The sequence below is a fragment of the Oncorhynchus masou genome, chromosome 13, assembly GCF_036934945.1.
Source record: "Oncorhynchus masou masou isolate Uvic2021 chromosome 13, UVic_Omas_1.1, whole genome shotgun sequence".
NCBI classification, from domain to species: domain Eukaryota; kingdom Metazoa; phylum Chordata; class Actinopteri; order Salmoniformes; family Salmonidae; genus Oncorhynchus; species Oncorhynchus masou.
This window is the reverse complement of record NC_088224.1, coordinates 51,294,050-51,316,920: the sequence shown is the minus strand read 5'-3', so window position 1 is coordinate 51,316,920 and position 22,871 is coordinate 51,294,050. Positions and strand designations below refer to the sequence as shown.

At 44.2% G+C, this 22,871-nt stretch overlaps 1 protein-coding gene across 1 annotated transcript; it reads right to left on the bottom strand.

Annotated features, from left to right (window-relative positions):
- Positions 1-8,826: 8,826 nt before the first annotated feature.
- On the bottom strand, positions 8,827-18,597 carry ankk1 (ankyrin repeat and kinase domain containing 1). The gene is made up of 8 exons (XM_064984198.1): positions 18,298-18,597; positions 17,726-18,008; positions 17,358-17,509; positions 15,373-15,431; positions 15,044-15,199; positions 11,669-11,781; positions 11,124-11,154; positions 8,827-10,760 (listed from the first exon to the last, which is right to left on the bottom strand). Exons 1-8 carry the CDS (start codon positions 18,480-18,482, stop codon positions 9,490-9,492), a joined length of 2,250 nt encoding a protein of 749 aa, XP_064840270.1. The 5' UTR covers positions 18,483-18,597; the 3' UTR covers positions 8,827-9,489.
- Between the last annotated feature and the right edge of the window lie 4,274 nt (positions 18,598-22,871).

The following is a 22,871-nucleotide window of genomic DNA, read 5'->3' as shown; positions in this document are numbered from 1 at the left end:
ACCCGTATGGTAAACCCCATTCAGTGAAGTTGACCTACACTGAGTGTGCAAAACATTAGGAACACCTGATCTTTCCATGACATAGACTGAGCAGGTGTCAAACCCTGATCTATTTCACCTGTCTTTGTGCTTGTCTCCACCCCCCACCAGGTGTCTCCCATCTCCCCTCATTATCCCCTGTGTATTTATAGCTGTGTTATCTGTTTGTCAGTTGCCAGTTCATCTTGTCAGGTCTTACCAGCGTGTTTTTCAGTCTCCCTGCTTTCTCAAGTTCTGTTTCCTAGCTTCCCCAGCTCTGACCATTCTGCCTGCCCTGACTCCGAGCCTGCCTGCCGTTGTGAACCTGCCTGACTCTGACCCATTTTCGAACCTCTGCCTGTCCTGACCCCGAGCCTGTCTGCTGTTCTGTACCTTCGACTCTGCCCTGGATTACGGACCTCTGCCTTCCTTTGACCTGTATTTTTCCTGCCCCCTGTTTGGGTCAATTAACATCTGTGACTCTAGCTGTCTGCATCTGGGGCTTCCCTAAAACATGATACCAGGTGAATCCAGGTGAAAAGCTGTTAAACTGTTAAATCCACTTCAATCAGTTTAGATGAAGGGAAGGTTAAAGAAGGATTTTTAAGCCTTGAGACATGGATTTGGTATCAAATCAAATCAAATCGTATTTGTCACATACACATGGTTAGCAGATGTTAAATGCGAGTGTAGCGAAATGCTTGTGCTTCTAGTTCCGACCATGCAGTAATATCTAACAAGTAATCTGACCTAACAATTTCACAACAACTACATTATACACACAAGTGTAAAGGAATGAATAAGAATATGTACATACAAATATATGAATGAGTGATGGCCGAACGGCATAGGCAAGATGCAGTAGATGGTATAGAGTACAGTATACATATGAGATGAGTAATGTAGGGTAAAGTGGCATTGTTTAAAGTGGCATTGTTTAAAGTGGCTAGTGATACATTTATTACATCAATATTTCATTATTAAAGTGGCTAGAGATGAGTCAGTATGTTGGCGGCAGCCACTCAATGTTAGTGATGGCTGTTTAACAGTCTGATGGCCTTGAGATAGAAACTGTTTTTCAGTCTCTCTGTCCCCGCTTTGATGCACCTGTACTGACCTCGCCTTCTGGATGGTAACGGGGTGAACAGGCAGTGGCTTGGGTGGTTGTTGTCCTTGATGATCTTTGGCCTCCCTGTGACATTGAGTGGTGTAGGTGTCCTGAGGGCAGGTAGTGACCCCGGTGATGCGTTGTGCAGACCTCACTACCCGCTGGAGAGCCTTACGGTTGTGGGCGGAGCAGTTGCCGTACCAGGCGGTGATACAGCCAGACAGGATGCTCTCGATTGTGCATCTGTAAAAGAGTATTTTTGGTGACAAGCCAAATTTCTTCAGCCTCCTGAGGTTGGAAAGACAAAATATTTAAGTGCCTTTGAACCGGGTATGTCAGTAGGTGCCAGTCGCACCGGTTTGTGTCAAGAACTGCAATGCTGCTGGATTTTCCACACTCAACAGTTTCCCAAATCAAGAAAGGTCCACAACCCAAAGGACATCCAGCCAACTTGACACAACCGTGGGAAGCATTGGAGTCAACATGGGACAGCATCCCTTGTGGAATGCTTTCGACGCCTTTTAGTCCATGCCCCAACTAATTCTGGCTGTTCCGAGGGCAAAAGTGGGTGAAACTCAATATTAGGAAGGTTTTTCTAATGTTTTTTACTCTCATTGTATATCTGATCTGTTTTTTTAAACTCAACCAAGTTAACCCAGATGGTACGCTTTTTGGGGGGCAAGTGCTAGCAACAACACTGAGTGGGGATTTTGAAGAGTGAGCATTCACAGGTAAGCCTATTGAGCCGCCAACATCTGTAACCTCGGACACCCAGCGCATCTGTCCACAAGAGACTACACCCTTGTGACTGTTAGTACTGAATTGGATGCAGCTGAGAAGAAATGCAATTATTTGTAACACGCATTTATTGTTACACCTCTGTAATGACAGACTGCAATTCCTACCAGTTACACATGATTTTTTTTTACAGTGTCACTATGAGTTATTACAATGAAGTACAATACTAATTACATGTGTAATTACACTGTAATCAGGAGCCCTTAAAATAAAGCGTTACCAGATTTGTATATTCCTTTTAGGTTTTCTGGTTGAAATGCACTAGTCCAAACCTTTGCAGGTTGCAAACCTCACAACTGTAATGATATTACCTACTGCTGAAACTTAGGTTCATAGTTGACAACTGATTGTTAAAAGGAGCCCAGCAGCCCAGCCTAACTTTTTCACATCCTAATTGATTTGCTATTGATTTGTGGAGCCTCTAATCCTCAGCTTCCTATTCTCCCTTCCTAAAGCTTCTCCCATTTGCGAGTAAGAATGGAAACACATTCATATTTGAGTTGGTTACAGCCATTTCCATATGACAGTTAACAGAAGTCTAGGATGCATTGCCTCAACTGTAAACATGTCTTAAGTTGTCATGCCATCTTCCCATACAGTACTGTCGTGTGACATCAAAGAGCTCCCAGTCCTAGACAGTCCAGTGAAATCCACAAGCCTTCCAGATCCAGACTACAAGGCATGTCTGATTGCCATCGTGCAGGGGCCCACTCAATGTGTGTGAATTGTGACAGGACTGTGCGCGGAGGATTTGTAGAAAGGTTGTGGATGTGATATTTAAAGGGAATTGGCAGGCCGTGAGGAGAACAATCCCATTCGTCTGCCACCATGGTGCTATCTCCTCTGAAGCCTGAAGGACATAGAGGAGAGACAGAGGAAATGAAACAGATACATATCTATGTGTTGTTTGATTCAATCCTTCAGAAGAGACGACAGAGACAGAGAAAGGAGTTTCACTTCACTATCGCCTATGTACCTCACTGTGCAACTGTAGAAATACATTGTTGAAATGTACACAAAGGTTTGGGGGTAAATCACGAGGCATTCCTATTACAATAACAACAATTTGACGAAACACCTCCTTTATGCTCTAAACATGTCATTATAGACCATTGGCTGGATAAAATGTTGACCAATGTCAGTGGGAAAACAAAGAGTCACGTGTTGCCTTGACTTGCTTCCCTGTGTGCGCGTGTGCATGCGTTACGCCTGTGTGTGTGCACACGTGTGTGTACAGTATGTGCATGCACATTAAGCATGTGTTTATGTGTATGTGTATGCATGAGTGCATGTCTCACTTGTTCCGTTACCCAATAAGAGACCAAATGGTTTCTGAAAGGCATCCATGGGGGGGGGGGGGTCTACAGAGTGCTGGTCAAGCAGCTCCAGTTGAGTCTTAAAATATCTATTTTTCCAACTGAAGCACTGGGCCAGCAGTCCTTAAATATCAGTTGTGCTAGCACAGGTGAAGCACCTTCTGACTAAAGAGGACAACAGGTGCAACACATCCTGGTCAATGAGGATAACCCCAATCATCCACACACCAGAAAGGAAGAGGCGAAGTGAGAGGGCCAACTGGGCTCAAAATCTGTTTTCTCCAGCAGGTGCTGTTATTTCCGTTTTTTTTTTCCTGCTCACCAATCGAGGAGTTTTTGTATAGAGGTCAATTAGAGTGTCAAATTTGGTTAACAATACAATACATTTTGCTATGTGTGACTTATTTGATAGAAGTCTCATGATGATTAAGTTGTAAGAGTGTGCTGATTTCAGTAGGACACGTGACATCCCGGCAACTTTGAGAAAAACCACTAGTTAGCACACCCACAATGTTATAAAACCAGACTATTTCTAAAATGTATCTTCTGAAAATGTGATTTTAAACATAATCCTAACCATAACCACACTTCTAACCCCTGACCTTAAATTAAAACCATGAATTTTTATGATATAGACAACTTGGTAACTAGTGGAAACAGTTGTGACTGTTCACACACACATATCTGACCTCTCATTTGTTGGAATCGTCCCACCCGATCTTGCCTTCTGCCCGCCTTCTGCCTTCTGCCCGACTCCTGCCTACCATTTTTGAAGGCATTTATTTGTATTGGGCTGTAAAGCAATTTATGTGAGGTATAACAGTTTTTTTTAAAGAAGCTTAATATAGTATGAGAAAATAATGTTTGTTTCCCAGTGTTGAAAATTCAACAAGCATAGTTGCTCACTAAAATGCTATTTGATACCTTAAATTCTATGTGAATGTGTAACGGTTTTTATGCGGTGAAGTAGAGTCGGACCAAAATGCAGCGTGTAGATTGCGATCCATGTTTAATGAACAAAATGTAACACGAATCTAAATACAAACACTACAAAACAAAGAACGTAATGAAGACCGAAACAGCCTATACTAGTGTAAACTAACACAGATACAGGAACAAGGACACTAAGGACAATCACCCACGAAACAAACAAAGAATATGGCTGCCTAAATATGGTTCCCAATCAGAGACAATGATAAAACCATGCCTCTGATTGAGAACCACTTCAGACAGCCATAGACTGTGGTGCGGACTCCCGGACGTACCTCAAAACAATAGGGAGGGTCCGGGTGGGCGTCTGTCCATGGTGGCGGCTCCGGCGCGGGACGTGGACCCCACTCAATCACCGTCTTAGTCCCTCCTCCTCGCATCCTTGGATAGTCCACCCTCGCCGCCGACCATGGCCTAGTAGTCCTCACCCAGAACCCCACTGGACTGAGGAGCAGATCGGGACCGAGGCAGCTCGGGACTGAGGGGAAGCTCGGGACAGAGGGGAAGCTCGGGACTGAGACGAAGCTCAGCACTGAGACGAAGCTCAGCACTGAGAGGAAGCTCAGCACTGAGAGGAAGCTCAGCACTGAGAGGAAGCTCAGGCAGGTAGTTGGCTCCGGCAGATCCTGGCTGGCTGGCGGATCTGGAAGAGTCTGGCTGACTGGCGGATCTGGAAGAGTCTGGCTGACTGGCGGATCTGGAAGAGTCTGGCTGACTGGCGGATCTGGAAGAGTCTGGCTGACTGGCGGATCTGGAAGAGTCTGGCGGATCTGGAAGAGTCTGGCTGACTGGCGGATCTGGAAGAGTCTGGCTGACTGGCGGATCTGGAAGAGTCTGGCTGACTGGCGGATCTGGAAGAGTCTGGCTGACTGGCGGGTCTGGAAGAGTCTGACTGACTGGCGGATCCTGGCAGACTGACGGATCTGGCTGCTCCATGCAGACTGGCGGCTCTGGCTGCTCCACACTGACTGGAGGCTCTGGCTGCTCCATGTAGGCTGACAGCTCTGGCGACTTCTTACAAACTGGCAGCTTTGGCGGCTCCGTGCAGACTGGCAGATCCTTGCAGACTGGCAGCTCCTTGCAGACTGGCAGCTCTGGCTGCTCCATACAGACTGACAGCTATGGCTGCTCCATACAGACTGACAGCTCTGGCTGCTTCATGCAGGCTGGCAGCTCTGGCTGCTCCATGCAGGCTGGCAGCTCTGGCTGCTCCATGCAGGCTGGCAGCTCTGGCTGCGCTGAACAGGCAGGAGACTCCAGCAGCGCAGGAGAGGAGGAAGGCTCTAGCTGTGCTGAACAGGCGGGAGACTCCAGCAGCGCAGGAGAGGAGGAAGGCTCTGGCTGCGCTGAACAGGCGAGGCGCACAGTAGGTCTGATGCGTGGTGCTGGCACTGGTGGTACTGGGCCGAGGACACGCACAGGAAGCCTGGTGCGGGGAGCTGCCACCGGAGGGCTGGGGTGTGGAGGTGGTACTGGGTAGACCGGACCGTGCAGGCGCACTGGAGCTCTTGAGCACCGAGCCTGCCCAACCTTACCTGGTTGAATACTCCCGGTTGCTCTGCCAGTGCGGTAAGGTGGAATAGCCCGCACTGGGCTATGCAGGTGAACCGGGGACACCGAGCGTAAGGCTGGTGCCATGTAAGCCGGCCCAAGGAGACGCACTGGGGGCCAGATGCGTAGAGCCGGCTTCATGGCATTTGGCTCGACGCTCAATCTAGCCCGGCCAATACGCGGAGCTGGAATAGAATGCACCGGGCTATGCACCCGCACTGGAGACACCGTGCGCACCACAGCATAACACGGTGCCTGCCCGGTCTCTCTAGCCCCCCGGTAACCACAGGAAGTTGGCGCAGGTCTCCTACCTAGCGTCGCCATACTCCCTGTGAGCCTCCCCCCAAGACATTTTTGGGGCTGACTCCCGGGCTTCCAACCGTGTCGCCGCGCTGCCTCCTCATACCTGCGCCTCTCAGCTCTCGCCGCCTCTAGTTCTTCTTTGGGGCGGCGATATTCTCCAGGCTGATCCCAAGGTCCTTCTCCGAATAATTCCTCCTCCCATGTCGATACCTCCTTTTGTTGCTCCTTGGGGCGGCTACACTCCCCTGGTTTAGCCCAGGGTCCTCTCCCGTCGAGGATTTCCTCCCAAGTCCCAAAGTCCTTTTTACGCTGCTCCTGCTGCTGCCTTTGCTGTTTCTCCTGTGGCTCCTGCCTGTTGACACGCTGCTTGGTCCGTTTGTGGTGGGTGATTCTGTAACGGTTTTCATGCGGTGAAGGAGAGTCGGACCAAAATGCAGCGTGTAGATTGCGATCCATGTTTAATGAACAAAACGTAACACGAATCTAAATACATACACTACAAAACAAAGAACGTAATGAAAACCGAAACAGCCTATACTAGTGTAAACTGATACAGGAACAAGGACACTAAGGACAATCACCCACGAAACACACAAAGAATATGGCTGCCTAAATATGGTTCCCAATCAGAGACAACGATAAACACCTGCCTCTGATTGAGAACCACTTCAGACAGCCATAGACTTAACTAGAACACCCCACTAAGCTACAAACCCAATACCAACACACCACATACAAAAACCCCATGCCACACACCGGCCTGACCAAATAAATGAAGATAAACACAAAATACCTCAACCAGGGCGTGACAGAATGTTTGTGGTAATTGAGCCTATACTGAGAGAGTCAGTGAACCATCGTGCCCCCTCCATCCACCCTCAAGTGGAAAGCAAAATGAATTTTCACTTTTGCAGAAAGTTCAGGTAGGGATTCGTCAAAGGGTCCAATTCTGAGGAGCTCTCTCCGTTATCACCCATGAATCTGTCTGATTGTTGCTATTCCACTAACATATTGTATAATGGGAAATGGCCCTCAGTGCATGGTAGCCACTGCAGCTATAGCTTATACTGTACATATACATGTCTCTCGTCGCACACAACAAGCCAACCTACTCAGAAAATGTCAGGAAATAGTAAATATCATGACTTTAGATTGATAAGGGGTATAAATGGATGGGTAAAACCATCACAAAGATATAGACGAGCAAGAGAGAGAGGGGAAGAGAAAGAGAGAGAGGGGAATGAGAAAGAGAGAGAGGGGAAGAGAAAGAGAGAGAAAGTCGGGGGCTGTGCACTTTGTTGAGGAGCTAGCAGTAAACTGAAATATTAATCATGATAAAAGGGGCATGCATGATGACAAGAAGACTAAGGGCAATAATATACTGTATATTGATGAAAACAAGGGCATGGAAAACTAGCTTTGGGTTAATGCAGTTCTGCATTATCTATGCTGCTTATACTTAGACTACGCTGGCTATTATATCTTTGGCTGAGCAAGTGGATGTCTGGTGAAAGTATTTCAAACTCATCAGCCTATAAAATAGTTGTGACTTTAACCTGTGTCTATACTGACAGGTCTGCTAGAAGAATGACGTAATGATAATTGCCCAAATAGTAACCTTGGGCAGCAAAAGGGATTCAACTCGGGGTATTTTGTAAAATACAGGTATACTGAGAGGCCAAGTGGTGGCTAAGATGACAGGGTAAAATGTTTTCCACATCATCACCCTGGAGACTTGAAAGATCACTCGCCGTCAATTACCTGGGCAAGACCAGAGGTGCCCGGACAGAGGAGACTTTCTTGGGGAGGGGGGGGGGGGCTGGAGCTGGTTCAGTGGCTGAATTAGTCATGTTTGCAGTTGCTAAGCACCACAGGCCTCTGTGGATCATTTAACCCCGTGAGAGGCTGTCTCAACTCAAAGATATCCCTCTAGCCTGCTGGGGAATTAAATACCACACCGACCATTGTAATTGTAGTTTGGTGTACTATTAATATCCATAGACTGTGTAAAACATATTGCATTCATTAATAATGCAACATTTTGTCTGAAAGTAGTAGGCCTACAAGGAATGTCCCATGGGAAAAAGGACAACAGCAAGCGTTCCTTCTTCTATCGAAACTCCTGTTGTTGACTAGCATCCCTTGTTGTGATGCAATGCCCTTAACGGCTTGACCAATCAAAACTGGCATTAGCTGCTGTTGCACGTCGTCTCCTGACCTTCCTCAGAAATTCTGTTAGGGATTTGCAAACGGAATTATAGCCCGATGGAAACCATCAAATGTGTCACTGTGGGTGTAAAAGGTTGTGCCGGAGCTATTGATTCAGACTAACTTTGATAAGACGGTGAAGATGAGTTACATATTTCAGGAATTCTGCTGTAAACTATTGTGGATGGGAGTGGCACACAGTCTTTTATGAATGAGGAGGGTTTATCCAATCCTGCAGATCAGGGAGAAATGCACTGGTGTCAGAAAGAGATCATCATATTGCTTGGGGAGAGAGAAATGCTGTCAAACGAGTTATCTTCTCGCGGGGAGGGTGGTAGTGAGAATGATTGCAATGTTTCACATTGATATCATTCCTCTCTGGTGAGATAAACGTTGTGGGAGGGTTTTCGATTCCATTGCACACAGGTTTCGGGTCACTCCCACCTGTCAGTGAAGCATTAAGTTAAGGAGACACAACAGATCTGATATGGTATGACTCATGGGACATGTTACGGTACGGTCATGACTACTATGCTGGAGTATTTTTTTTTAATATTTAAAAAACGTTTAGTCACCTGTGCCATGGAAATGGGAACATAAGTATATGCATATATATTTCTCAATGCATTTCAGTTCTATTCAATATAATGTGTCAACCGGGCAGCTAGATAGTGCTCTTGGTTGGTCACCACAGTGAGTAGAATGAAAAAACTTCACTATTTGCCAGCTAATGAAAAAATGATTTTATACTCCACTCATGGTCATAATTACATATTTATAGATGTCGACAACAGACAGTAAGGTCATCCTTACAATTTAAATTAACATAACAATGTCATATAAAATTTGAGCTTTCAGAATAACATTCCTAATTACAGCGTTGATACCGTAGAGACATAAATCAAGAGAGTATCAATACACTTTTCCCAACAGTGATGTACTGTACTTCTTAGTCACTAAGCCTGACATCAGTGTTACCCTGTCCAGAGTTATCTTTCAACACGCCGTTGTTGGCTTTCTAGTACCCTTTTTACACTATCTTGCCAACCCGAAACAAATTGTACTGGCTCGGATAGTTTCTTCTCACATTACTATTTTTAGCACAATTCCAGCAACAACGGTGGATATGTAACCAGACCAGCTCAGTACAGCTTGGTTTGGTGCGGCTCGGTTCAGCACAGTAGTGTGAAAGGCTCACTAACTGTCCTCCAGTAGCTGCACTACCTCCTCTTTCTGACACTTCCTGGCCAGGGATAGGGCTGTGCAGCCTGTCGAGTCCTTACTACTCCTCTCTGCCCCGTTCATTAGCAGGGCTTTGATAATGGGAACACTGCCGTTCTGGGCAGCCAGATGTAATGGGGTGGCCTGGCTCTTGTTCAGAGCGTTGACGTTGGCCCGATGCGAAATGAGCTGGAGCACACTGGAGAAAAGGCCACCGTTACACGCCAAGTGGAGCGCAGTCCAGCCACTATCCTCTGCCATGTCGGGATTGGCCTTGGCCGACAGCAGCTTGGACACCACTTCCTCTTGCCCGTGGTGGCAGGCCAAATGGAGAGGTGTCCAGCCACCCTTTCCTGGCAGGTCCATAGAGCACTGGTGGGCTTCTAGTTCCAGCACGGTGGTCGCGTGGCCCTTCAGCGCCGCCAAGTGCATGGGCGTCCAACCCTGGAGGGTCCTGGGGTCGGGATTTGCCCCGTTGCCCAACAGTAGCCTGCAGATGCCCGTGTGTCCCTTGAGGGCGGCGAAGTGTAATGGGGTGTAGTGCCGGCTGTCCAGGGAGTTGACATCGGCGCCAGCTGTCACCAGCTGCCTGGCTACCCTGTTGTGGCCCTCCTCGGCTGCCAGGTGTAGAGCGGTGGTCAGGGAGTGGTCCATCCCGTTGGGGTCAACTCCCTTACCGAGCAGGAGCTTGGTGATGGTGAGGTGGCCGTACACACTCGCCACGTGGAGCGCCGTCCTCCCATGGACTTCCTCATGCTCTTCGGCGCTTCCCATCCGCGTCAGGAGGAGACGCACAACGTTCTCGTGGCCGTTCTGAGTGGCCAGGTGAAGCGGCGTCCACCCGGCTTTCTCCTTAACGCTAGGCTGGGCGCCACTGTTCAGTAGCAGACGGACAACTCTGCTGTCGTCGCTTTGAGCGGCAAAGTGCAGAGGAGTCCACTGGTCCCCGTCTCCAAGTTTAACATCTGCCTCGTGCTCCGTCAGTAAGGAGCATATCTCGTGGAACTTGTGGAGCACAGCCACAATGAGAGGGGTGTATCCTCTGACGCTCTGTGAGTTTACCTCCGCACCAAGACTCAAGACATGCCTCACACTCTCCGTGTCACCACTAACCACTGTGTAGTGGAGAAGAGTGTTGTTGTCTTTGAAGAGCATAGACACATGCTCCTTCCTAAGGGCCTGTCTGAAGTTTTCAAAGTCTTTCCTTGATAGAATATTGAGAATGTCATCCCTGGTGTTGCTCGTGTCTGTAAAAAAAAGCAACATAAACCAGATAAGACACAGAGGCAGAGGTATTGCCAATGCAAATCAATCTGATGCAGTATAACAATATGTCTGCTGCCTCATTTGATTGTGGCAGTAGCCATGGTTAATTGAAGAGTGCATGCATTTGCATACAAGTTGGCTTTGTCTAAAGAGACATGGCTTTCCTCCAATACATTTTGTTCAGTCTAAGAGCCAGAGATAAATAAGCATTTTTTTTCACATGGTCCAAAGCTACACCTTCTCCAGTTTTCAATACGTGGAAAACACTTGGTAGAATTGCATTTTAAATGTCAGTCCTAGAAGCACTGAGACACATGGAACATGAGTTTTCCCCATGCACTCACCTGGAGGGTTGGCGAGTGAGCACGTGGATTTCTTAATGGAGATATAATGAAAAGGTGTTAATAGTAGTCATCATAATAGCAGCACATCCACAAGTTAATGTTGATATTAATGGGGCTAATAACAACTGTTTATAAGATGCATACATTATACAACCATACAGTTGGCATAGTCAAGGTCTTCTTTAACATACATTCACATAGAAGAGACAGACAGACAGACAGACAGGCAGACAGACAGGCAGGCAGGCAGGCAGGCAGGCAGGCAGGCAGGCAGGCAGGCAGACAGACAGACAGGCAGACAGGCAGGCAGGCAGACAGACAGACAGACAGACAGACAGACAGACAGACAGACAGACAGACAGACAGACAGACAGACAGGCAGACAGACAGACAGGCAGGCAGACAGACAGACAGGCAGGCAGACAGGCAGACAGGCAGGCAGACAGACTTTGTTTGAGAGCTTTGTATCTGTTATCTCAACATTGATGGTGGATGCTGTATCTGTTATCTCAACATTGATGGAGGATGCAGCACTGAGCACTCACTCTTCTGAAGATGGGCGACAGCATGGTATAATCAGGTTTGTGTGTCTTATCCCCGTTGCTACATCCACCTATTCCCAGGATGTCGCTCAGAGCTTCTGTCTTTCGAACAGTGTCTGGAAATAAACAAACAGACAAAGATGTTTGGTCATTAAAAACATATTCTCAAATTCAGAGGGATTTGATTGATGCAGTGCATGCATCCGTCATACTCAAAATGATAACAAGATGTCTAAACGTGTGAATAATGTATGTTATTTTTTTACAATTCTGTTTGTAAAATCCATGAGGCACTATAGTTTTATTAAAACTTTTCATATTATACAGTAACTGCTGTAGTCAACACAATACTTAAGGGCACTGAAGAGGAAGAACAATTACCCTGAAACGATTGCACACTTTTGGTCGTACAGATTTACGGTGTCCATTTTATGACGTGAAGAGGAATGCAAATAACCTATTCTTATGCGTAATAATGCTGTAATATGGAAAATTGCTTAGTAATGTTGCTCATTTCGATGCGGCAGTGTATGCATACATATGGTGTTTATTAGTATTGGTTAACATGGCACTTTAATCCTTTGCCTTAATTGCTTGCCTGCAGCTTTTGTAAATGATCCAATCTTATCTGAGTTTATTTTAGAATATTACAATAAGGCATCTCACATAAGTAAGCATTACATTGAACAGAGCATGTGCTCTACGAGTCTCTCTGAGTCTCCTCAAAGTCTACAATCAGAAAGCTGTCAGCCCTGGACAGGATAATTATGGTCTTTATGCAGAAACAGATGCAGAGTTACTGAGTGCTGTGCATTTCAGTGATGTCTGAGCATTTGGTAAATAAACTACCGGTAATTTACCAAAGTTACCATAATTTTCTGTAATTTTGGTAATTAACAGGACATCTATGGCAATCTATGGTAACTTAAGTGCTCCCGAGTGGAGCATTGGTCTAAGGCACTGCTTCTCATCTCATCACCGGCTGTGATTGGGAGTCCCATAGGGCGGTGAACAGTTGTCCGTGTTAGGGTTTGGCCAGGGTAGCCGTCCGCGTAAATAAGAATTTGTTCTTAACTGAGTTGCCTTAGTTAAATAAAAATAAAAAACTACCTTAATACCTTTTTCAAAAATGCATTCATATAAAGTATTCCTTTTTTATATCTGTGTCCATTACAGCTTGGTTGCTCCATTTTTTATTTTAAAATCGTCTTATTTTATTATTTTATATATTTTACACATGAAAACCAAATAGTGAAGGTGCTGGAGGCAAAATACAAAACTGGAGAAACTTCCAGTCAGATGCACATTTATTTTAAGCCTTCAGTAAATCGACCTTCATCAGAGCATAACTCCACAAACAATAGTGGGACAGATAAGGCCACAGTGGGACAAAGTTAATTAAAGACCCTTGTGATAATCTAAAGTACCCCAAAAGGCCACTTGATGTCATGTGATGAAAATTCCATAACATCCTTGAAAGTTACCAACATTCTGGTAGTTTACTGGAAATTGACAATGTTACCAGTAATATACCCTCCCTTTCCAACCCGTCTGAGGATCTGGCCTCAGCATTGGTGACCCGTCAATCAGGGCAGCTGGGTTAGAGCTCCACATTTTGGGCTTGCCTGTTTTGCATCTTATTTTGGCATTAATACGTGTCACATATCAGTTTGCAAACAACGTTAAAAAAATCGTTAAGTTAATAAAGCCGCATTCAAATATGATCTCTTTTTTGTTAAGCAGCTCCAACATGCAGGTGTTTCAGCCTAGCTCAGTGCTTTCTGTGGTGGTGGGGCAAGCCAGCAGAAAATATGGAACGTTGCACCGTGATTGGCTCAGTGTTCTGTCACTCATGGGGATACTACGTTACCGCAAAGTCTAAGGGGAGACCTCGAAAATTCTAGCCCTTTGGGTGGTGACATAGAGTTACATTAGAAGTGTCCATCCAAGAAGGCTCAAGGTCATTGGCCACAGATAAAATTACATCAAATCACGTTATATATATACAGTAGCTTTGATTGGACTGATCATGTTAACATCATACTTTCAAAATCTTAGCTAGCAGTCTTCATCATGAATCAAGTTAAATATCTACTGGCAAATACTTTTAAATTCTTCAAATAATGAAGAGAAATCATAGATAAAATGTATTGGTGCTCATCGGCCATTTGACACAAACATTACACAACAAGTTGAAAATTGCAAATTCAACGATGAGTGGTTTGGAAGGAAGTGAGCACAGCACAAGGTGGGTCCAAAAATGTCTTGTATGCTCCTGCATAAATGATGTAATATGCCAGGGAGATATGTATACTGTAGCTAAGAAAGTAATACTAAGTGTATGTTTTGTAGTAAGCTGTTAGTAGCCTATGTATCTCACGCTAATAATCTGAATGAACTGTTTCGCTGCCAGACAAGGCTCCGCTGATAGCCAGGTGTAGCAGTAGTAAGGTGTTGGGACTATGTAGGCCCTAATAGTTTGTGAGCACCGTTTGTTACGGTTGTAGTGCAATGAATGTATTGTTTAGTGTTGTATTGTGCAGTGGCTCAGCAGGCATGCATCATTTTAAATGTTATATTTTTTGCCCCAACAAGATTTAAATGCTAAAATCGCCACTGGGCCTCAGCCAGTGTAAGATCGTTTACTGAACAAAGTCCACACGACATGTTCAGCCATATTGTGTCAATCTCCAACATATGGGCTTGCCTTGTTTTGAAGAAACAATGTGCTGGAGCAATCACATGGGTAATGTGTATAGCTATAGGCTTAATAAAGGGTATATTTGTCTTTGAAAAGGGACGCCTATGACACTTGGAGACAACAAAGGAGGCCCTTCATAATTTCTTTCTTCCCTTTTTCTGGCCATTCTGTTTCTATACTGTTGCTGATCATAACAAGGGGTGGCTATTCTCCCCCTTTTGTTGTCTCGAAGATAGTTTGTTTTGTTGTTGTTCTTTACGGTTGGGTATGGAGAGGGACACACAATGTTATCCAGACTGATCTAAGATCTTTTCGTATGTCTGGCATTGATGACAATGACCATAGGAGTTGGTTGGCAGTAAGTAGACAGAGGTGGACCAGTAACCAAAGTTTCCAGGCCGGGCAATGGAAAAGTGTGAGCTGAATTGGCTACTGGAGGGCTGCTGGTGTTAGATCATTACCATTATGCCACTGAGTAACCCACGTAGCCCCAAAAATATCTCTCCATCTTGCACTGCACAATGGCTGACCATGTGCCTCTCAACATGTGGGTGTGTCTGAGGTAGGGAAAAAAGCAGAATACTAATTTTCTTTTTAACCAAATGGACAATAACGCATCTATTCTACTCTACAGTATTTTACAGCACAAACAGATCTGGAATCAGGTGAAGTGTTACCTGAGAAGTCTGGCCTCTCTCTGGGATCCTGATCCCAGCACTGTTGCATTATTGTGATCATCTGCTCACATTCTTGTGGCTTGTCATCAGGGATCTTTTCCAAGCCTGGCCTTCTACCTGATGACACCTTCATCAGGACTGTCGTTGTACTGCTTCCTGTGACACAGGAAGTTATATGTTTTGTCAGATGAGAGATGATTTTCAAAAATGACCTCTCAATGTGATTATAAGCTTGTATAACTACCTGAACCTTGTCAAAGACTACTGTGTATGTGATTTGATTTTTTAAAAATCTGATACTTGAATCAGAATGCATTACCACTACTCACGTTTCCCAGCTTGATACGGTCTCTTCTGGGTCAGGATTTCCCACATCACAATAGAGAAGCTAAATTAAAACAAGGAACACATAAGACCACTCTGACCGGACAGGATAACTTCAATGTGGTTCTTTCTCCATGTATCTAATAACACTGAAGAAAAATATAAACGCAACATCAACAATTTCAAAGATTTTACTGAGTTACAGTTCATATAAGGAAATCCGACAATTGAAATACATTTATTAGGCCCTAATCTATGGATTTCACATCAATCAAATTTCAATCAAATGTATTTATAAAACCTGTTTTACTTTAGCCAAAGTCACAAAGTGCTGTACGGAAACCCAGCCTAAAACCCCAAACAGCAAGCAATGCAGATGTAGAAGCACAGTGGCTAAGAAAAACTCCCCATAAAGGCCAGAACCTAGGAAGAAACCTAGAGAAGAACCAGGTTCTGAGGGGTGGCCAGTCCTTTTCTGGCTGTGCTGGGTGGAGATTATAACAGAACATGGCCAAGATGTTCAAACGTTCATAGATGACCGGCAGGGTCAGATAATAATAATCCCAGTGGTTGTAGAGGGTGCAACAGGTCAGCACCTCAGGAGTAAATGTCAGTTGGCTTTTCATAGCTGAACATGACTGGGAATACAGATATGCATCTGTTAGTGACATTTTTAAAAAGATGGGGCGTGGATCAGAAAACCAGTCAGTATCTGGTGTGACCACCAACATGCAGCACGACACATCTCCTTCGCATATAGTTGATCAGGATGTGGAATGTTGTCCCTCTCCTCTTCAATGGCTGTGCAAAGTTGCTGAATATTGGCAGGGACTGGAACATGCTGTCGTACACGTCAATCCAGAGCATCCCAAACATGCTTAATGTGTGAGATATCTCAGTGCATTCAAATTGCCAATGATAAAATGCAATTTTGTTTGTTGTCCGTAGCTTATACCTGCCCATACCATGACCCCACCACCACCATGGGGCACTCTGTTCACAATGTTAACATCAGCACACTGTTTGCCCACACAACACCATACATGCTGTCTGCCATCTGCCCGGTACAGTTGAAACCAGGATTAATCTGTGAAGAGCACACTTCTCCAGCATGGATCATCAAAGGTGAGCATTTGCCCACTGAAGTCAATTACAACGCCGAACTGCAGTCAGGTCAAGACCTTGGTGAGAACGATAAGCATGCAGATGAGTTTCCCTGAGACGGTTTCTGACTGTTTGTGCAAACCAACATTTTCATCAGCTGTCCAAGTGACTGGTATCAGGTGAGGAAGCCGAATGTGGGCGGGATGGTTGTGAGGCCGTTGGACCTACTGCCATATTCTCTAAAACGATGTTGGTAGAGAAATTAATATTCAATTATCTGGCAACAGCTCTGGTGGACATTCTTGCAGTCAGTATGCCAATTGCCCACTTCCTCAAAATTTGAGACATCTGTGGCATTGTGTTGTGTGACAAAACTGTACATTTTAGAGTGGCATTTTACTGTCCCCAGCACAAGGCACACCTGTGTAGTGATCAAGCTATTTAATCTGCTTCTTTATATGCCACACTTGTCGGGTGGGTGCATTGTCTTGGCAAAAGAGAAATGCTCACTAACATGGATGTAAACAAATGTGTGAACAACATTGGAGCATATGGAACATTTTTGTGCATATGGAACATTTCTGGGATAATTTATTTCTGCTCATAAAACAAGGGACCAACACTAAACCTGTTGCGTTTATATTTTTGTTCAGAGTACATTAAATCTAACTTACATTATCAAAGATTATACCTCATTAGAAACTAACTAAACTATATTGAAAAAATCGATGACTTTAGGATCAAATACTGAACAAATTATTGAAATATCTAGTTAGTAACTCATAATGTTTCTATTACAGAGAGAGAGAAGACTAGCCTATTAACACTGTTCTATAGTGGGCCTATGTGTGAGTTTGTAGGAATTTGCCCTTGGCAACTACCTCACCTGTAAACATCGAACTTGGTTCCCGGATGCTCAGGGCACAGGGTGAATGTCTCTGGAGGTATGTAGAAAATGTTTCCTCTCGCAGTCAAGTTTTCAATGAATTCCTTCTTGTTCCCAGCCTCTCCCCACTTAATTAAGCCAAAATCTGAAATCTTTGGAGGGAAATTTTCTTCAGACAGATAATCATTGCAGCGTACATACCACTGAACTCTTATTCAGATATAACCTTACATTTTTTAATGTTTGCATGCCTAATTAACAAAATAGTCAAGATATCATTAAGGACCCTCGTCTCGCTCATTACACTTTTTTAAAATAGGAATAGCTGCTTAAACGGCATACCAGTCTCTCTGTGGAGCTATTCTCACCTTGATGTGGAGGTGATCGTCTAGAAGGATGTTTGAAGGCTTCAGGTTCAGGTGGAGAAGTGGAGGGTTCATGCTGTGAAGGAAGTTCATGCCCATGGTGACCTCGTGAATCATCTGGAACTTCTTGGGCCACATCAACACGTGGCTTGTGAGGAGACGATCCAGGGAGCCATTATTCATGTACTCCATCACCATGGAGGGAGGGTCATTACACACCCCGTAAATGGACACAATGTACTTGAATGTCACTTTCTCCATCTTGGATGCTTCCTCTATCATTCTCCTACAAATAAAGAAAAGATAAGTGTAAGGAGGAGTTGACAGGTTTTTTTACACACCTGAGCAGCCTCTGTCCAAAGATTTTTGTTGTCACGTTCAACCTTTCTAATCTAACACACGTATTTTCCCAGTAATTAGACCACTACTGCAAACTGCTAAATATCCAAACTCCCAAATGTGCTCCCTTTTAGTGATTTTTATTCCATTAAAAATTATGTGATTTATTCTGTGAAATGTTTGCTCTGATCTAGAGTATATCTTCTAGGCCTGTAATAAAGCCACATTAACCATACCTGTAGAGACTGGTGCCAGTAAGGGTGGTATTGAAGCTTTTCAGGGCACACTTTTCCCTCCAAAGCTTGACTTTCACTCTGTAGACCTGGCCAAAGCTGCGTTCTGTCATCTTAATCCAGTCAGCCTCAAAGTCATCCTTCCTGAAGATCCTGAACTTCTCCAGGCCCCATTCAACACGATCCATGGGGGGCAGAGCTCCTCCTGTGTGTCACAACACCGCCTCAAATCTCACACAAACTCAGAATAATTTCTCCGCGGGATCACCCTTGTCCATGAAGTGTGTAGACAACTACTGAGGAGGCGAGGCAGCAAACAAGTGTGTCTAAGACTCGATTGTGGTTTACTGTGGGTTGTGGGAGGAGCCATGTCAATGCTTGTTTTCATAGCAATGTAACAAGACCGGTTTCCACTGCGCTATCTGCCAAGGAAATTGCTTAGGTTCCCACCAGAGAGCAGGAAGGAAACTTGATAAACCAGATAGCTCTGATACCTGGAATGCTGTAGTCTATATACTCACTCAAGTGCTATGATGAGCTTTTGCACATGAGTGTTTGACAGTGTTAGACAGAGTATCAACCAATCACAATAGAGACATCCATAATGATGGGAATTTTAAAAAATTGTTTTAAGAAGGTCATCCTTACGACAATTTTGATATTTGATATATAATTTTAAGATCCCTTGAAGTATAAAAAAAAATATTAAAAAAAATGATTTGATAATTGGCCTTACTGCAATTTGCCCATTCAAACGATTCACTACATGGAACGAAAGATAGTTCCCTCCCAAAAATCGAAAGGAAGTTTGTTCTGAAGTGTCTATCCTAAATCTGAAAGATACTGTATAAGATCAGGAAATGTTATATATATTTTTTTTTACATGTATTTAACACCTTGTTTTTTTCCCCTAAACAGTCTCCACATACTGTATACTTCCCTAGAGCAAAACAACCGACAAGTACGTGTTGGTGAGAGTCTCACCTTTACACAGAGGGGTCATATTAGTGTGTAGCCCAGCTGTTTGGACGCTACAGACAGAAGTTGTCAGATCGGCTGTACTGACTTCAGACGAGTCCCAATGCACTTGTGGAGGAAAACAGAGAACACCATCATGTTCGTAAGAGTCTCATCTTTCCATTGATGGGTCATAAAAGATTGTAGGCCGTTCAGAAGCTATAGATGATTTTGTGAGAATGTCGCATGGTCTGACAAACACCTCTCACCCTTCACTGCAGATGCGGAAGTATTACATAGACGGAGGTGGTGGATTGAGATGCATCCAATGCAGAACAACTGATACAGTATCTCTAGCTTAAACTGACATATTTGAATGGGAATTGTTGTATTGTGTTAATTTGAGGACATCGACCTTAGGGGGTTAAGAGAAATTGTGTGCACAGCAGAAAGAATTTGCCTGACTTGACACTAGATTACCAGCAATACTGTACTTTACAATTATGGAAATGAAACCATCATTCATGATCTGCATGATGAGACAGCATTAACGGAACATTACACAAACAAATCTGCGGTTTTCACCTGAAAAGTGGTCCAATGTTAAGATTCATTCACATTTTCCAGCTATGGGAAAGATAATCTGGAAATGATATGGCTATTCTCTTTTCCACTTATTTTGGTTTATCGCTGGTTATACAAAACAGACGGCCTCGGACGTCCTAGTACGTCATCAGAAGGAAACGTTTGAAATCTGAAAACATCTGATCAAACATTGATTTTGTCCTGTTCTGATACATGAACTACTTGCCGAAAAGTCAGCCTCTTGGACCAACTGAAAACGACTTTCAAAAACCTGTTAAAGAGAGCATATATGCTCATTATGATTTTTCAGACCCTGTGGGACACCGAAGCATTATCTCATATTATACTCTAATTTATTCTCAGACTTCACATGCATAGTCATCCTTGATAGCAGGGGCCTCTTCTGCACAATGAACAAAAACAATGTCACATTGTGAAACTCCTCCTGTCTGGAATCCTCCCAGAGAGAGACGCGTTTCATTTGTATGACACTCAGAGGAACTGCACTCAGAGTCAAAAGAAAAGTCCCCACGGAAGCTATACGCACATGCCTGGGAACTAATTGGACGACAGCACATACAGCGCTGGGCAAATTGCACATCATTGTGCTTTTAATATTCCGATTTTCGGGTGATGCAGCAGAGGCCGCCGCAGGAGGACTATCATAACAATGTCATCATAACAATACCATTCCCTAGATAGAGAACAACCTTTGACCAGGGCTTAATAGGTGATGCCCATAGAGATCTGGTCAAAAGTAGTGCACTAAATAGGGAATAGGGTGACATTTGGCACAAACATTCTGTCTTTACCTTTCTGCTCCATTAGTTTAGCCTATCTTTAAGGAAAGGTGTGAAGCGATATCCTTTATGAGTGGCCCGGGGGTCATGTGAAGTCAATTCAGGAAGATGATAAAATAAAGATATCCTCCTCGAGCTACCCTTTTATCACCCATGATGTTCTGGTTATGGCTTGCACATTTATATCATATTTACACTCTTGTAAACTATTACAAGGTATATTTGTCTGAGACAGAGTGGGTCTTTGTGAACGATTTAGAAATGTAACATTGATAGGCCTATCTTATGAATCATTCATGTGCATGGGGGAGAGGTTTGCTTCGAAGGCCTGTACATTGTGGTACTGTACACCATGACCTCCTGCTGTTTTTAATTCACACGTTAACAAAACAAAATGATCATATGTTCAGCTTCAGGATATTTCAGAACTACTGAAAGCACATTCCAAATCTTCTCCACACTCGGATTGTTTTCGTCTTCCCTTCCGTCTCTCTTTTGCATCCGTCTCCTTCCCTGCAGTGCAGTTTTGAGGAGCTTTCGTATTAACGGTTCCTTGATTCATTTGGACTTGGGCTCATGTGTCTCAAAATGCCTGGAGGTTGGGATCCTGAGACTATTTCTCCTTTTATGACTCCAGCTGCGCACCCTTTCAATTACAAGACGCCATTAAGGAGTTTTTAAAATTATTAAACAAATCCTCTTCAACACAATTTTCCCACAATTCTCCTAAATCTGCTCAGCATCTTCTCCCTCCAGGCTGTCTGCGCTGGTCTCCCTTTGTGCGTGTGTGTTCATGCATGCGCTGTGCATGTGTGTGTGTGCGATCTGTGTTTTACACACGGAGCTACTGTATCTCAAAGGCGACGTCTGCCTATTGGCTGCTTTTCATGTATAGACATCTTTGCCTGTCCAGGGAGAGAGCGTAAACACATCATAGTGATGCTTTATGCAATTCTGGCTGAGTACTTTGTCTCACAACGGGATGCTATGGATCATGGCAGCTGTTAATTTGAAAGGGGTGTGTGCATGAGAGACAGATACAATGTGATCCATCTTTATTAATAGAAAAAAATAATGAAGAGTGATGGGCCTATCATTAAACAACTCAACGAGAAAACAAATAGCTTTTCTTTGGGATACGACTACCTCCGGGACTTTTTTTGTCAATTGGTAGGTAACAAAAGTCCAAACTCCAAACTCTTATATATATTTTTTAAATAGTACATTTTGCTAATACAGGGTAGCCTAGTGGTTAGAGTGTTGGTCTAGTAACCGGAAGGTTGCAAGTTCAAACCCCCGAGCTGACAAGGTACAAATCTGTCGTTCTGCCCCTGAACAGGCAGTTAACCTACTGTTCTGAGGCCGTCATTGAAAATATCAATTTGTTCTTAACTGACTTGCCTAGTTAAATAAAAGTAAAACAAATGAACTATCCAGCCTTATATAGATTCCCCAGGTTACTTGAGACACACATTTAGCTCAAATTGTCAACTACAGTATGCCAAATGTGAGTCTACTCAGCCTTTTTGTTATAAAACATGTCAGTTAGCAACGCTAGCTCGTTAACGCTATGTGCTGACCACACCGCCAGCGTTGCGTGCGCGAGTGTTGCTAGAAAAATATATAAATATATAAAAAAATGTTATTCAATAATTTCATCTAAACTGTAAACTGTCGCACGTCAATGAGTGTCTGCATAGCCAAGCACTAAAATAGAACTTGATTCTATTTCTGAAACTTCACGCGCTACAAGTCCCGCCTCTCGCATCTCCTCATTGGTTTTTAGGCTCATATACCCACCTGGGTGATTGAAAGATGAACTGAGGTCCGCACTCCAGTCCAGTTAGTGGTGGCAATGCATCTTAAAGTTGGTTGCCAACCGCCATATAAAGTCCACAGAAGAAGAAGAAGACGACTGAAGGAGGAGAGATTACGTTTGCATCCAACTTTTAAGGTGCATACACCGCCACCTACTGTACTGGAGTGTGAGGCCAGTTACAGCCTACCTACATTAAATTCTCTTCATTAGTCCTGTTCTTCTAAGAAAGTGAAATAGGCACCACCTCCCTCCCGTTTCCTCTCCCCACTACACCACCCAAACCCAAACCCTGTCCAGCCTCTCTAACCCTTTCTCACAATTTCTCCCGCCTACATCATACAGTTCACAAAATATCAACACATGCTCCCCCATTTCCCCCACGAAACACTCATCACACAGACCTGTTTCATGTGTCC